Source organism: Sorex fumeus, unplaced genomic scaffold, assembly GCF_029834395.1.
Source record: "Sorex fumeus unplaced genomic scaffold, SorFum_2.1 ptg000110l, whole genome shotgun sequence".
In the NCBI taxonomy this organism is placed as follows: Eukaryota; Metazoa; Chordata; class Mammalia; order Eulipotyphla; family Soricidae; genus Sorex; species Sorex fumeus.
In genome coordinates this window covers 755,476-771,837 of record NW_026606167.1, presented here as the reverse complement: position 1 = coordinate 771,837, position 16,362 = coordinate 755,476, and the positions used below count along the sequence as shown (strand labels likewise).

At 63.7% G+C, this 16,362-nt stretch overlaps 1 protein-coding gene across 2 annotated transcripts; it reads right to left on the bottom strand.

Annotated features, from left to right (window-relative positions):
- Positions 1 to 11,986: 11,986 nt before the first annotated feature.
- Positions 11,987 to 15,489, bottom strand: IRX2 (iroquois homeobox 2). 2 transcript variants are annotated; one of them, XM_056135204.1, is made up of 5 exons: positions 15,152 to 15,489; positions 13,816 to 14,221; positions 12,902 to 13,603; positions 12,414 to 12,486; positions 11,987 to 12,028 (listed from the first exon to the last, which is right to left on the bottom strand). In XM_056135204.1, exons 1-4 carry the CDS (start codon positions 15,392 to 15,394, stop codon positions 12,434 to 12,436), a joined length of 1,404 nt encoding a protein of 467 aa, XP_055991179.1. In that variant the 5' UTR covers positions 15,395 to 15,489; the 3' UTR covers positions 11,987 to 12,028; positions 12,414 to 12,433. The 2 variants fall into 2 exon arrangements, with proteins under 2 accessions (XP_055991179.1, XP_055991178.1); XM_056135203.1 differs by lacking the exon at positions 11,987 to 12,028 and having other exon boundaries at positions 12,310 to 12,486.
- Between the last annotated feature and the right edge of the window lie 873 nt (positions 15,490 to 16,362).

The window sequence follows — 16,362 nt, the reverse complement described above, 5'->3', positions numbered from 1 at the left end:
TAAAGTCCACACGCTGACGAATGACACAAGAGCGAGCGGCCCCTCCCTGCTCCTGACAGCCAGGAAGCTGGCCCCAGAGGGACACGCTGTCCCATTCATCACGCTAGAGGCCCACGGGTGAGCATCTGCACCCGCTCTCCTGGCCCTCCGCAGGCAGTGCAGACGGTCTCGCTTGCTGCCGGCTCCGAGGCTGGGGAGTGGGCTTCACTCGCCTGATGGGCCCCTCACAGTGGGCGGGTGACCACGAGGCTGACTCACCCAATTCCAGTGTGTGTCATTGTTTCGTGCCAGGGGTGTGGTGGGCTGGGTCCCGACAGTGCTCAGGGATCACTCCTCGCAATGCTGGGGGTGCAGCCACCAACCCTGGGTCACAGGGCACTGTCCCCACCCCAGATTCCCAGCCCTCCTCTTCCTCTCCGCTCTTACCTAGCCGTGTTGCTCCTCTGTGCGACTCCTAGACCAGCCTTAAAGTGCTGCAAGACCTAGTGGAGCCAGGGGCTGAGCCGGCCGGCACCATGTTCTCAGAAGGAAGGGGTCCCCACTGCCCAAGCTCCCCTAGAGGCCAGGGAGCAGGGTCTGGGGAGAGAGGGGGGACCCAGAGAGCAGGACGTGGACAAGGGTCCTTCGAGCCAAGGGAGGGAGGAGAGGGCTGTGACGAGTTAAGGATGAGGGCTGGGGGGCCTGTGACATGCCCCATGGAGCAGGCTGGCATGGGTCCCCAGCCACGAGCTCAGAAGACCCTGACCTGGTGCGGGTTCCCAGTCCAATCCCCCTCTCAGGCCGGGGGTGCAGCTGGACTCTGTGAGTGCCGCCAGGGCCTGGCTGACGGAAGCGAGCACGCGCGTGTGCGTGAGTGCGGACATATGTGAGTGTGTGAATGCACGTGTTTGTGTGTGTGAGTGTGAATGAGTGCGTGTGGGTGCAGGCACGTGTGAGTGTGTGAGTGTGAATGCACGTGTTTGTGTGTGTGAGTGTGAATGAGTGCGTGTGGGTGCAGGCACGTGTGAGTGTGTGAGTGTGAATGCACGTGTTTGTGTGTGTGAGTGTGAATGAGTGCGTGTGGGTGCAGGCACGTGTGAGTGTGTGAGTGTGAATGCACGTGTTTGTGTGTGTGTGAATGAGTACATGTGAGTGCGCGTGAGTGTGCTTCAGCCTGCACAACTGCACACAGCTCAGCCCAAGAACCCCCCCACCTTACAGGAAGGCAGCTGCCTCACCAGAAGAGTGAGTGCAGGGGAGAAGCTGGAGCCTTGAGGTGGGGTGGGGATGTCACCCACTGCCCTGGGGCTAGAGACCCAAGGCCGCCCTAAACCTCCGCCACAGCTCTGAGCCTTGACCTGGAGCCCCGAGCCCTACACGTCCTCACCCCAAAGTAGGGCACAGGGACAGGACAAGAGGACAGGAGTACAGGTGACAGGCTCCCTGCACTGACTCAGGGGCTAATGCCCACCTGTCACGTGCATGAACAGGTGCAGGGCGACACAGCCACCAACAAAGTATGGGACTGGTAGCCCTAAACACTCCCCTCACCATCTGCACAGGAAGGAGATGCCTGCAATGGTACGGAACTCACCTACACAGACTCACCTGCACAGACACACCTGCACAGACTCACCTGCACGGAACTCACCTGCACGAACTCACCTGCACTGACTCATCTGCATCGGACTCAGCTGCGTGGGACTCAGCTGTTCTAGGGCTCACCTGTCGGGGGTCCCTGGATGCACCAGCACAGAGAAGAGTGAATACAGGCAGGCACATGGTGGGGGTGCAGGTGGCACGGTTCTGGGCGGGTCTCTCAGGAAGGCAGGAAGGTGCCTGACCCTGCCTGTCAGCGTCTCCGCACCCGAGCCCACCCAGCCCAGTAGAGCTGACCCCTTGGGGCTCCCAGCAGAGGACGGGCTGTGCAGGGCTGCTTCGAACGGCCCCCCAGGGGCCAGCTGGCAGGGACATATCTATGGATCACATGACCCATGTGTGTGTCGGGGTGCTCCAGGTGCATGTCCCATGACTGTGCGGCCCCTGCTTGGCCCTGTGTATGGGGTGGAGGCTCCTTCTCCCCGTCTGCGACTGGCCCTCCCCGCCCCCCACCATGCCCTCACTGTGGGGCCACAGCAGAGCCGCCCTTGGGCAGGTGAAGCCGAGCTCCGCCCGGCCCCCAGGGCCGTGGTTATTCTCAGGGACCTTTGGGGGAAACTCTACAGATCCCAAATCCCAATGGGGGGCCCACCCTGCCCGGGGCTCACCTGAGGGAACGCACGTCTGACAGCCTGGGCTCAGCCTGGAGGCGCCACAAGCCAGCACCGAGCCCCAGGCTGCAACCCTCTTCTGGCCAGGGACAGGTGCCCAGTTCTGAGGGGCCAGACCCTCCCCGGGGCAGAAACACCCCCAGGCTCCCCACTTCAGTGCTCCACTCCCCCTCCAGTGCTCCCGTCCCTCAGTGCTCCTCCCCTGTGCACACAGTACAGCCTGGCTGGGTCCTTCGCCCTTCTGGCACCCGTGTATGTATGTGGGTGAGATTGTATGAGTGAGAGTGTGTGGGTGTATGGGTGTGTGTGTGTGTGATTGTATGTATGGGTGAAATTGTGTGTGAGAATGTGTGTGGGGGGTTGTATGTGGGTAGGACTGTATGTGTGATTCTGTGAGAGTGTGTGTGTGAGTGTAAGGGTGTATGTGTATGTTTGTACGTATGTGGGTGAGATTGTATGTGTGAGTGTGTGTGCCTGGGTGTGTGTGATTGTATGTATGTGGGTGAGATTGTCTGAGAGTGTGTGGGGATGTATGTGTATGCTTATATGTATATGTGTGAGATTGTGTGGTTGGGTGTGTGTGTGAGCATATGGTTTTGTGTGAGGTTGCATGTGTGAGTGTTGAATGTGTGATTTTGGGTGAAACTGAGTTGTGATGTGGGAGAGTTTGAGTGTATGGGGTGTGAGTGAGACTATGTGTGATTGCGTGAGTGTTGTGTGAGTGTAAAAGGTGTGTGGGTGATTGTGTGTGACTGAGTTGTGATTGTGTGAGGCTGTGTGATCATGTGAGTGTTGTGTGAGTGTAAAGGGTGTGTGGGTGATTGTGTGTGACTGAGTTGTGATTGTGTGAGGCTGTGTGATCATGTGAGTGTTGTGTGAGTGTAAAGGGTGTGTGGGTGATTGTGTGTGACTGAGTTGTGATTGTGTGAGGCTGTGTGATCATGTGAGTGTAAAGGGTGTGTGGGTGATTGTATGTGTGAGACTGAGCTGTGATGGGTGAGAGTGTGTGTGATTGTGAAGGGTGTGTGGGTGATTGTGTGTGTGACTGAGTTGTGATTGTGTGAGTGTGTGAGTGAGACTGTATGTGTGATCCTGTGTGGGTGTGAGTGGTATCTGTAGTGCGGCCGAGCTTCTGGTCAGTGCTGAGACTGGACCGCTGGGACAGCCACTGCTGCGGGCCTCGGTTCATCCCAGCATTGGTGTCGCAGGGGAGCCTGTGGGACACACGGGCAGCTGGTTGCATGGGCACAGGGTCTGACCCTGGAGTGGAGGGTCTGGGCCTGGGCCTGGACCACCTCAGCCAGGTCGCTTGGTGTCAGGGCTTCTTCCGAATGCTGGAAGGTTCTGCTGAGCACCTGCAGGTGGCGCCCTGGGTATGGGAGGGGGCGTTCTCGCTGCCTGCCTCACCCAGCCAGGGGCCGCTGGGCCAGGGGTGAGGCGGGCTGGCACGCGGGCCTGTGTCCACTGGAGGGTCTTGCCCAGAGAGCCCCAGGGGACCGTGGACGGCCCCTGCTGCAGTGGGCTGGAGGCTGGTGCTGGGGAGGGTCCTGGGTCACTCCCACGTCGGTGACTCCCCAGTGCCGGGCTCTGGTCTCCAGGCAGGCGGCTCAGTCGGGAGGTGCACGAGGATGACGGGTGACGGGTGGCCATCCCCAAACAGTCCTGAATGCATGGTTAGCTGGGCAGGTCCTGCTGCAGGGCCTTAGGCCTGGGCAGGGAGCTTGGCCCGGTCACGGAACCAGGGGCTGCGTGGCAACTGGGGACATCAGGTCCCTCCAGCACCGAGCCGTGTGTGTGTGTGTGTGTGTGTGTGTGTGTGTGTGCGCGCGCGCGCGCGCACGCGCGCGAGACCTGAGGGCCAGGTGCTACCAGCAACCTTTGCTCCCAGATGATAGAAAACTCCGGAATCGGGGCTGGAGAGCTAGCACAGCAGGTAGGGCATTTTGCCTTGCACGTGGCCGACCCAGGTTCGATTCCCAGCATCCCACTTGGTCCCTTGAGCACCACCAGGAGTAACTCCTGAGTGCAGAGCCAGGAATAACCCCTGTGCATCGCCAGATGTGACCCAAAAGAAAAAAAAAAGAAAACTTCGGGATCATCTGCGGGGCCTGCAGAAGTCAGGCTGCCCCTCCTTTCATTCCCACTGGGGTCCAAGCAGTTGGAGGCCGCTGGGGGGCAGATGGTACTGCAGTTCCACCTTCAGGTGGGCAGGCTCCGGCCCCTCCGCCCGGCCACTGGAGGGGCATGTGCTGAGGCCAGCAGGTGAGGCAGCACGAGCGAGGGGGGAGGGGGACGTGTGTGGACACAAGTGTCTGGGGCACAGCCCTCCCCAGCACGCTTCCTGCCCGCGGGGTCCTGAATGTGCCTTTGTGGGGCAGGCGGGTGGGGGGGGGGGGGGCTCTTGGCCACGCTGCAGAGTTTACAAACACTGGAAGCATCTTCCTGAGCATGTGCTGTGGGAAGAGGGACTTACAGCTGCTCTGCTTCGTCCGAGGCCACTGGCCACTGCCGGGCCCTGGACGGTCCACGGGCAAGCATGCTGTCTGCTCTGCACTGTGCAGTGTCCCCACAAGCACACGGAGTGAGCACTAGGGGACCCTCCCGCAGCCACGGGAGGCCAACGCCCCCTCGGGTCAGTGATCGGGGCCTCCCCTGCACCACCGCCCAAGGACACCCTCCCCTGGCGGAACCCAGGGAGCAGAGCCTCAGACCCCCACCAGCCCCCAAAGGCCTCCCTCAGCACTCCATGAACTGGTCAAGGGGAGGCAGGCAGGAAGCAGGGCAGGGGGAGAGGAAGGGGTAGGGGAGAGAGAGAGGGGGCGGGAAGGAGGCGAGGAGGGGCAGGCATGGGTGCCACCAGGACCCCTCCAGACAGTGCCAGCCCTGGGACTGGGGCTCCTCAGCACCGTCCTAAGGCACCAGGTGGGGGCCCGTGGGAGGGGGGACTCCTAAGGAGGGCAAGGAGTGAGGGTGGGGGGTGGGCCGGTGGGGGGCTTCCTGTGGGCACCTGTGGGAAGGGGTGCTGGGCCCGCTCCTGCCAGCTCACTGACGGGGGCATCAGCAGGCCCCAGACCACCAGGTCCCCGCCCCGCCCCCCGCAGCTGGCACAGTCAGGGGCCTGCAGGGCCTGGAAGGGACCAGCCCTGGCCACCTCCCAGCCAGCGGCCAGCAATGCCCCTGGCCTGCAGGGGGCGCCTGTGAGCAGCGTGTCAGTCTCCAGTGACCCCCCTTTCTCAGGGCCTTCTCTTCCTCTTTTGGTTTGGGGGCCACACCCTGAGGAGTCCAAGGATCTTCTCACAGTGCTGCAGAGTGGTGGGGGGGGGGGGGTCATGCTGGCCCGTGTGAAGTCGGGGCCAGCCCTAGGGGTGCATCTTATAGGGCCACATCGGCCAGAGCTGGGTGCTGGGGCCACCCAGCCACCCCGCCGGGCTCTGGGCCCTCGGGGAGCTGGACCAGGCACAGGGGGGCAGACTCTGGCTGCAAGCAGGCCTGGCCGGGGCCGTCCCCATCTCAGAACAGACTTCTGAACGTGAACCAAGGAGGTTTTGCCTTCAACGACGACATTCTTCACAGTCCTGATGCTGTAAGCCGCCGGTGCATTTGCTCTGAGGCGGCAGCGCGCTCCGCATTAGAGGGAAGCGGTCTTCAGGAACAGGGACCAACCTGTTGCTCTTCATGTCTGTCCCGCGGTCTGGGCAGTTCCGGCATGGTCGCTTGGAGTGTTCGCTCTTCACCTGTCATGGGGGGGGGGGGCGGGTAGAAGCTGCCCGCGGGTCCTCGGAAAGATGAGGCGGCAGCTGCAGGCAGGACAGTCTGGGGATGGGGACAGCATGGCCATCCTGGCTCCCGGCTTCCCGCCCTGTCCCACTGGGCACCGTGGGATGACAGGTTCTCTCTGCTGTGGCCACTCTGCAGGGTGGGGCCACAGGGGTGCCCAGCCTCAGACACTGCATCCTGGGGTCCGGGACAGGGCCCAACTCTGAGGCCAGGCTTGGCCTTCCCCCCCCCCACCCCCCCACCCTGTGGATCCCCAGCAGGAGCTGCACTGGGGAGCCTCGGGCATCAGGGGACCTCCTGAGGACAGGCCGGTGACCCCTCACCCCTCAGGCCTCTCCTGGACACCCTTGGAGTGATGGTCCCATCCTGTGCGGTGCTCAAAGACCCTAACCCAGGGTGCTTCTTGGGGCCCGCCCGGAGGGTCAGGACTGGGTCAGTGGGTGTCCTGGGGCCCCACAGACTGTGCGGGCCCGGACAGATGCCCTTTCAGGCCTGACCCCCCCCCCATCCCTGCTGCCCTGAGGGTGACCCCCTGAGGGGCCAGGGGGGGGGTTCGAGCCTGGCCCTGGGGGGGCCCTGCCCAGGCTGCACACAGCTACTGCCCCCTGCTGCCCACCTGGGGCCTCCTGAACCTGCCTAGGTGTCCTCCCGCCCTCCTCCCGGCCTCAGGTCCAGTTACCCTGGTGTCCTGTGACAAAGGGGGCCCTGGGGTCACATGGCAGCCACAGGGAGGGTCTGGGTGCGGGACGGCAGGAGGCAGGACCATGTCCCACTCTCCAGGGCTCCCCCAGCACCCTAAGGTCAGCCTGGCCAGGGGCATGTGGAGCGGTCACCTCCGCAGGCCCCTTCACAGGTGGCGGTGCCTGGCACCTGAGCTGGATGGACTGCAGCATCAGCATCTTCAGCTGGTCCTCTGCCTCCAGCACCTCCTCCTTCTCCAGGAAGCCCTCCAGCGGGTACCGAGAGGAGCACCGAGTATGGGGTAGTGCCCTGGGGACCCATTTGCTCAGTGGGGTGGATCGGCTTCCTCCTGGGAGTCTCCCGCCCCCACTAGTTCCGCACCCACACCAAGGCCCTGAGGCTCCAGCAAACACCCCGCCCCAGTGGGCCGGACCTCGGGTCTGGGCGGAGCCGGGAAGTGCCGGCCCACCCCGGCCGGCCGCCTGCAGCCTTGGGCTCCGCCCCACCCCGAGGGCCGCGCTGCCCGCCTGGTCCGCTCCTAGTCCCAGCCACAGAGCCACCGCGGGTCTGGATGGCTTGCCTGGTTCTGCTCCCCAGCTCCCCCCAGTGGGACCCGACGCCTCCTCCTGCAGCCCCCGCCTCCACGGAGAGCAGCAGCCGTGGCAGTGGACGTGGCCTGGGGTGGCCGCTCACGGGCTCGGGAGCTGGGCTCGGTCCCTCTCCGAAGCCTCAGTTCCTGCTCCCTCCCCACGCCTGAGTGACCGGAGCTCCCAGGGGACCGGGAGTGCCGGCAGGGTGTGACAAAGCGGCTCTCCTGGGGGGGGGGGGGGGGGCTGTGAGCAGGAGCTGAGGGGGGGGGGTTGGAAATAAGGCGCCCCCAGCTCTAAAGCCGGGAGCAGGACCCTGCCCACTGGGCCCTGCCTCCCCGGGGTCCCAGGCTGGTCCCAGCGCCAAGATCCCTTATTAATTCCAGCTGCCTCTGTTCTCGGCTGTTCTGTCCTCGCCTTTTCCTCTGGAATCGGCCTGGCCTGTGTGGCAGCAGGGAGGGTCCTGACAGCCGAGTGGACAGCGGCGCTTCCCGAAAGGTCAGCCGAGGGCCCGCAGCCCAGCCCTGCGCCCGACCCGAACTCCAGCGCGTCAGCTAATTGCCACACCAGAGAAACGAAAAAATAAATACACCTTAAAATAACCAAGAGTAATTATAGCCCTGCTGTTGACACTAACGATTAATAATTGATCAGGAGTTACACACAATAAATTGTCAATTTATCTCCCCAGGAAGCAGGGCCTCAAGGCACCCTCCCCGGGGCATTGCACAGGAAGACAAACTCTCTTCCCGGGGCAGCCGGGGCGGCCGAGCACATCCGATGGGTTTGCTCTCGGCAACTTCAGCCTGTCTAAAGCGCAACCACAACCAGGACGCCTTCTGGACAGTCTCCTTGGCGTCCTGGGGTCGGATGGAGACAGAGCAGCCTTGCTCGTCCTGGTCCAGCCTGTGCCGCTGGACCGCAGGGCCAGCGGGCAGAGCCGTGGGAGCCCCGCCCGGCATAAAACCTTTATTTTCTCTCTTAGAAACTGAGAGCGAATCAGCACTGCCCTGCCCACCTGGACAGGGCAGCACAGGCGGTGGCCAAAGGACAGGCCTTTGAAGGGGCTGGGGGAAGGGATGGAACCTGGGCATGGGCACCTGGACACGGGCTGGCCAGGTCCTCTCCCTGGCCTCCCAGCGGGAAGCAGCCGGCCGGCCAGCAGAGAGCAAGGTGGTTGTCAGGCTCTGGGGCGGGCGGCGTGTGAAAACGGGGTCTCAGCGAGGGGAACCTGAACCATGGGAGACTTCTCAGAAAAAGCCTTTAAAATATCTGCAGGGATCTGTCGAGTATGTGGAGGTTTGCAGACGCATCAAAGGGCCTTTGCGAATGTACAAATTCAAACTACGTTAATCATCGTATCTACTGAGGTCAGGTGGCTTCTGGGGTGAACGCCGGGGTTCAGCCATTTAAAGTCTTATTTCTAAAAAGCAGTGTTAAAGCCTGGGCAGAGCTGCTTCTGTCCCAGGGTGGGGTCAGAGGGAATGTAGTCTTGGTGTTGGTTCTCGGTTCTCGAGTGCCGAGTGCCTGGAGCGGGAGAAAGAGCCGGATGGAGCATCACTGCACCCCACCCTGTGGGCTGATGACAAGTGTCTGCAAAGGCCCCTCCAAGGGGCAGATAAATCAGGTGACGATGAGTTTTTCAAGCTGCTGTCTATGTCGCCTGAGCTGTGGGAGTCCAGCGCGCATTTATGCTGCGGCGTATAAAAAAAAGGTCAACTTGACTCTTCGCCTCTTTGATAAATATTTCAATGCCACTTTCACTGACCCCAGAAGGCGCCCTGGCTGGCGGACAAGGCCACTCCATCCACCGCTTCCTGCAGAGGCTCCGCCTGCAGGCGGGACGGCGGGAGCGAGACCTCCGTGAGAGCCAGCCCCAGGGACCCCCGGCCCAGCACGTCCCCCCACCCCCGTGGGCCCTGGGGAGGCGGTCTGGCGAGGGGCTGGCCGGCACCCCCAGGTCCCCCGACCTCTCCGCAGACAAAGGTGGCTAAAGTTCTCTGCGAGTTTCAAAGGCAGCTGGCCGCAGCTTTTCAGAAACAATGACTCTTTGATTGGGAACAAATGCTGACATTTTGCGGGTGCCCACCTGAGCCGCCCTCTCGGCAGCCGTGGGGGTCTGCACCAATGCAGGAGCCTTGCTCTCTGGAGACGCCGGCAAGAATAACACCACATCCCACCCCGCCAAGACCTGTCTCCTCCACCCCTCCCGCCCGCCTGCAGCCCGCAGGGGGCAGGAATCGGGGGTCCGCTCTTCTGCGCAAAGACCCCGCCCCCGCCCGATCACCTGCAGGCCTTATGTTCTGAGGGAGCGTTTACAAACGGAATCTTCCAGAAAGAAATTTGGATTGGGAGGCCGGGTGGGGAAGTTATGGAAATCTTTGATAATTTGCTGGCCATATACACATCAAAGCCCTCACCCTGGCCTGGGCTAATCTCCTCAGCTGCTGGGAGCTGACACCCATTGAGACATGCAGGTCTCCCAGACCTGGGCCCTGGGCGGATCGCATGTCCGGTAAAACAATCCTGGCCCGGGGGAGGGAGGCCTCTTCTGAGAGCAGGCTTCGGTTTGCAGCCTGGTGGCTCTGGGAAGCTCAGCCGGGCGCTGGCCTGCCCCAGGGCCCCTCTCCTTCCCTCCGGTTCTTTCCACACTTGCTGGCGGGACAGAGATGGACGGGGAAAGGGGGGCCTCTGCCCCCTCCCTCCAGTGTGCTCAGACTGGTCACTGGGGAGAACCCCCCCACCCCCTGACTCTGGGGCCCCCAGGCCGGCGCCCGAGGAGAGAGGGGCTCGGGAAGACGGGAAGACGCACTTGCTCCAGAAGCTCAGAAAAACCAACCATCTGAGGGGAAGAAACGGAAACCAAAGCCTCCGGGCCAGCCCCTCCCCGGCCCCAGCGCCAGAGCTCGACGCCCCCTGCCAGCCCAGCCCTGCTCCGGGAGTGGCTCCCGTCCGGCTTTCCCTCAAGCACCTAAGATCACTTTCAAATACCCTTTCTAACAAGACCCCAGCAAGAGGCCACTGATTTCCAGGACACAAAAGCCACTGGAGACGGAGCCGTTTGTCAATATCAGGCGGCAGAGTCATTTCCCAGCCTCCGACTCTCCTCCGATCGGAGTTGGCAGATGTTTAGACAAGATTTTATAAATTGTTCAATATCAGCCATAATGAACCCCAACTGACCATTCCAAAGCAGCTGAAAGCACGGAGGACTGCCCCGCTGGGATCCAATAATGCCGCATGCTGCAGCATTATTAATCACGGAATAAAATAGATGAACCTCTTGAAAAATAAGCGTATGATTGATTAAAGGGCAATCTAAGAAGCTATTATTCTTGTTTTATAACCGTAAGTTATATTCACTCAATTTATCTTTGCAGAGGAAATAAATGATTGTTCATTTCTTCTCTGAAATCATATTATATGGGTATCCATATAATTCTACTGAAAATTAAAGTGACAGTTTTGCTGCCTTTATGATACTAATCAAAGAGGGTATGTTACTCGACTACAAATTCTCGGCTTGTCCTATAATTAGATAGTGAGTAACCCCAGAACATGGCAACCACCGAGGCTCTTTAAACTTTCTCTTCCCCGGGGTGAGGCTAAGAGCCACGGAAAAGAAAATAAATCTCTCCTCCCCAGCTTTGCGCCTGGTGTTTAATGTAAGCGATATGAAAAGGGCAATGCCGAGACCGTTCAATAAATCTGAATACTACAAACACACGGAGATCATTCAGGCTCTCAACAGTCACATGCATCGGCCACTGGCTGGGGCTCTTCTTGTCCTCCTGACTGTGGTTCTGCGTCCTGACTGTGGTTCGGAGGACTTGAGGGAAGAAGGATGGATACAAGGTAGACCTTGGCCCAGAGGAGGCCAGATCATTCCATCTTCCCAAGTCTGAGAGATTTGTGCTGACAGTAATCTGTGCGGCCAGGGCGCACACATTTTTGCTTTCTTACATATGTGTCTAAATCACCTAAAACCATATGCATCCCTCCTCTGAGGGCTTGTCTCCCATCTGCCCGTTTTCTATGAGCAAAACAAGGGAGAGATTATTTTACACATTTTCACTTGAAAGCCTGAGGCTGGATCATGAGGGGGGGGTGACACTCTCTGGACTGCCCGCTCCCTCCTGCAGGAAAGATGAGGCCCAGACACCGTGTCCGCGTAGACTAGTCTGTTTTTATTTACAATTTAAGATATAAATTAGTAAAGAATTCTTGTTAAACAACCAACAAAGATTGTATAACCAACCAGTAAATGTTCAAATAAAAACCAGGCAGAATTTATTTACAAAAAGTTTAGATTCTGTTGCAATACAACTTGCATAAATTACTAGAAGCTTTATATCATTATAAAAATAAATATCAAATTTGTTTCCACTCAAGGTCTTCAATCACATACCGTGTCTACTAGTGTACATCGTTTACAAATCAATTGTACACGGAGTGCTAGCACACCTAGAGAATATATATATATATTTATATTTATATATACGTATATACCGTGGCAATGGGGTGATCAAGATATCCTGAGAAAAAAGATTGTTTGCCAAAGTCACACGTACAAGGGAAGCTACACTATGCCACAAATCACAAGGTCCAACACGAGTGTCCCGCAGCTCTGGGGCCCGCGGCAGGCTGTCCCGGGCAGGGCTCTGCTGGGTTTGGGGCCCTGGGGAGAGGGGAGGCCCGCCTGCTGGCTGTTTCCAAAGCAATTGTGACACCTACCTGTGGGCCAAGGAAAAAGCCGAATCATCCTGATCCTGACCGGGCCAGCTCCACGGTCCCCACAGCGGGTCTCCACACAGGCCCCCACCACCGGGGAAGGCTCCCCTGGACCCCCAGTCTCTCAGCCTCGGGCCAGAGCCAGGTAGAATCGGGGCCCATTCTCCGCTGGGCCACCAGCACCCCAACTCCAGGCTCCCCAAATGCCGGGCACTGGCTCTCAGAGAGTCCCAGAGGACAGGACCGGAAGCCTCTCCCTCCCCCACCTCCCGCCGTGCAGAGAGAAGTGGCGCCCTCCCTCACGTGGGGGGCTCCAGCCGAAGAGCTGAGGGGGAGGCAGGCAGGCAGGCAAGCGCGTGCAGGCGGCGCCCAGCTGGCGCCCACTTACTTGAGAGCTGAGCTCCCCTCCTATAGGTAGGGCTGCGTGCCCCCGTCAACCGCAGGGCAGCCCTCACCCGCATCTGTAAGGGGAGGGGCAAGGGTCAGGAAACAGGCCACCCCACCACCACATGCCCGCCCAGCACGCGCACACATCACGGGAGGGTCCTGCCCACCTGCCCACAGGGAAAATGTGCTGGGGTTCCAGGGAGCCTGGGAACACCAGCTGCCAGCCCCTCACCCCCAGTGGAGGCCGGGCAGAGGGAAAGACCGGGAGCCCCCCTGAACCCAGGATCCTGCCGGGTGGCCCAGGGGGCCTGAATGAGTTTCTCTGGGGAGGCGGAACAAAGAGGACGCAGAGGGGTCGGGAGCCCGGCCGTGCTGCAGCGGCGGGAACTCCCAGTGAGATGGAGGCCACTGTCCTGTCCTGCCTTCCTGGGGCTGAGCGGTTCTAGGGGCTCCCTCCCGGGAACCCCGGGCGCAGCTCAGGCTGCCTACCTTTCTTGGGCTCGTAGCCGCCTGCAGGGGGCCGGTAGTGGGACCCCAGGGGGTGCGCACCCGCCTTGCCCGCGTCGCTGGTCGCTTTGGGTGCGGTGTGCAGGGCCTCCCCGGGCGCCGCGTTGTAGCGCAGGAGGCCCTGGGCCGGCAGTGCGGCGTTCAGGTTCCCGTAGTTCGTGTAGCTGCCGTAGAAGGGCGCCGTGTAGTACAGGTGGCGGCCGAGCAGCGGGGATGCGGGGTAGGGCGAGCCGCCAGGCGGGGCCCCGGCCGAAGCGGGTGCGGCGGCCGCGGGCAGCCCCTGAGGCGCACAGGCAGGGCCCAGGCTCGGCTGCTTGAGGTCCGACGTGGCGATCTCGGCCAGAGACCACAGCTTGGGCTTGTTGGCCGGCGGCGCGCCCGGCGACGTCCGGCTGCCCAGCAGCGGCTTCCCGACTCCCCCGGCGCGCGGGGCGGCCTCGGGCGCAGCGCTGAGCAGCGGCGCCTCCACGCCCGTCAGCGGCGACGAGGTCACCGGTTTGGGGGGCGCCAGGTCCCGCTCGGCTTCGTCCTCGTCCTCCTCGTCGTCCTCCAGCTCGTCGTATTTATCCTTGCACTCGGAGCCCGACTCACACAGCGGGTCCCCGGCCCCGCACGGCGGCTTCTCGCCGTCAGACTCCACGGAGCAGGAGTGATCGGTGAGCGAGTCCACGTGCAGGCTGATTCCTGCAGGGGCGCCGCATGGTCGGTGGCACCCAGGCCCTCCCCCTGGGGCCCCTCCCCCGTGCAGCGCGGCCCAGCCCACCCCGGGCCACCGTGTCCAGCCCGGAGGGCGGGCGGGGGACGCACTGGACCGTGGGCCCAGCGCGCGCCCCCTCCCTCCCCGCGCGCACCGCTCGGAGCAGCTCCCGCCTGGGAAGAAAACGCGCGCGCCTCACCTTCGTCCTCGGCAGAGGTCTCGGCCCCTTCCTGCGCCTTGTCTGCGCTCTCCTCCTTGGCCCGCGCCGCGTCGCCCTCCTCCTCGTCCTCGTCCTCGCTTTTGTTCCGCGGGGCCCACGTCATCTTGTTCTCCTTCTTGAGGCGCCGGCGCGCGTTGGCGAACCAGGTGGAGACCTGCGTGAGGGTCATCTTGGTGATGATGGCCAGCATGATCTTCTCGCCCTTGGTGGGGTAGGGGTTCTTGCGGTGCTCCTGCAGCCAGGCCTTGAGCGTGGCCGTGGCGTCCCGCGTGGCGTTCTTGCGGTATGCGGGGTCATTGAGCTGGTAGGGGTAGGCCGCGCTGCCGTAGGGGTGGTAGCCGATGGCGCCCGTCATGCCCGTGGTGTGCGCGTCGTAGGGCGCGCCCTGCAACCGCAACCACAGGAGCGGGGTGAGAGGGGCGGGGGGGGGGAGCGGGGGAGGGGGCGCAGGGCAGGCTGCGGGGCGCGGAGGCGCTGCTGTCGTTTCTCCGGTCATTATTATTATTACTTTACGATTCCCCCCAAAGTCAGATCTTCCCGCAAACGTCGCCGGGCTGCGGGCCGGCACAGGCCCACAGGTAGTTTCCCGAGATCCAAATTTCGCCACCGCCTCCTTCCCCTTCCCCAACAGCGTTTGGCTAAAAAAAGAAGGAAAAAAAAAAGTACCCGCTGCCCCCGCGCCTCAAAGCGCCGCTCCAAAGCTCCGCAAATCCAATTTGCAACTCAGAAGCCCTGCACCGTTTCCAATTCTTCAAATACGCGGTAATTAGCATTTTAATTCAGCCTTTAACGTTTAAATTCGACACTTGAGCAGCCCCAGGCCGAGGCCCCAGCGCCGCGGCGCCGCCGTCCCGGAGTCCCACCGAGCGGCCTTCGCCACCGCCCGGGCCGGGCCCAGCGGCGGACCGCGGCGGCGCGCGCGGGCCGGACCCGGTCGGGGGCGCAGGGGGGTGGGGGGAGCCCCGCGCCGGCACCTTTGCGCAGCGCGGCCCGCGGGGCCGGCGAGAGCCGAGAGCTCGGCGCGCCTCGCGCCATCCCGGGGACCCCCGGCCCGGGGAGGAGCGAAGCGCCCGCGATCGCGTCGGAGGGCCCGGGGCGCCGACCCGCGCTGCGCGCCCGCCCGCCCGGCGGGTCCCCGGCCCGCGACAGACCCCGGCCCGCGGCCGCATCAGCGGCCCGAGGAGGCCGAGACCCGCGGCGCCGAGTGCGGAGCGCGGAGCGCGGGCTCGGGGCGGGCGGCGGCGGCCGCGGGGCTCCCGTCCCGGCCCTCGGAGCCCGCCCGCCCGCCGCCGTCCCGGCCCGCGCGCGCCGTTACCATGTAGGACGGGAAGCCGGCGGCCGCCGCGTCGGCCGAGTACTGCAGCGGGCTGCCGAAGCCGGTGGTCGCCTGCGCCGTGAAGGCCGCCGAGCCGGGGTAGGGGCTGAAGGCCGAGCCCGACGCCGAGCGCGCCAGCTCCTCGCTGCGCGGCGCCGCCAGGGCCGAGGCGCCGTACGCCGGGCACGAGTAGAGCGCCAGCGAGCCGGGCGCCTGGTACAGGTAGCCCTGCGGGTAGGACATGGTGGGCGCGGGGCGCGGGGCCCGCGTCACGCCGAGCAGCGGGCAGGACGCGCGGCGCCCCCCATCCACGCCCGGCCGGGGCGCGGGGCGGCGGCGGGCCGGGGGGACGGCGGCGGCGGGGGCGCGGCGGGGCGGCGGCGGCGGCGCGGAGCCGGTGGGCGCAGCCGCGCGCCAGGCCGGCGGTCGGGCTTTGGGGGCGTCTGGAGCCGGGAGTGCGGAGTTGAGGACCGGGCGCTCGAGTTTCCGAGGGACATTGGAACGCGCAGCTGTCCGTCACGCGTCATCTGCATACCCGGCCCCGCCCCGGCCCGGCCCCGCCCGCTCCCGCCGCCCGGCCGCGGCCAGAGGCGGGGCCCGAGCCGGCGGGGCGGGGCGGGGCGGCGGGCGGGCGGGGGGGCGCGGGGAGGGGGCGCGCAGGGACGTGCCGGCTTTTGTGGCGCCACCGCTCGCGCGCGCCGCGAGCCCGCGGCCCCGCAGCCCGGCCGGGCCGAGCGGCGCGCACCCGGGTCCTGGCGCCCGCTCCGGGCCCGGCGCCGCCCGCGCACGGACGGGCGGGCGGGGACCGGGCCGAGGCCGCGGCGCGCGGGCCGGGCCACGGGGGACGGGAGCCCGCGCGCCCCTGTCCGTCCGCGGCTGCGCGCGGGTGCGGGGGTGGCGCGCGCGGCTCGGGGCCGGGACCCCACGTGCCAGCGGCCGGCTGAGTTCGGACCCGCCCCGGGAGGGCGAGATTTTATTTCGTTGTTAAGTGACTCGTCTGCCTCTCGGACTGGTGCCTCGGAACCCCGGGGAGAGCGCGGTCGCCGGACAGGCGGCGGGTGGCGCTCGGGAAGGGACCGGAAGGCGACGGGTCAGCGGCACGGGTGATCAGGTAACGGGGGCTGCCGCGGGGGCCCCGGACCCCACCCCCGGGCGCCCCGCGGCGGCCGCCGCTCCCCCACCTGGGCACGCGGAGGGGCCGCCGGCCTCTG

Bases quoted from the DNA above. Each gene is read 5' to 3' on its own strand.
- IRX2 (XM_056135204.1), bottom strand. From the start codon at position 15,394: ATGTCCTACCCGCAGGGCTACCTGTACCAGGCGCCCGGCTCGCTGGCG. The intron at 14,222-15,151 runs GTAACGGCGCGC...TTGCGGTTGCAG, and splicing joins CCGGCTTCCCGTCCTACATG to GGCGCGCCCTACGACGCGCA. The intron at 12,487-12,901 runs GTAGGCAGCCTG...CTCCCCTTACAG, and splicing joins CGGCTACGAGCCCAAGAAAG to ATGCGGGTGAGGGCTGCCCT.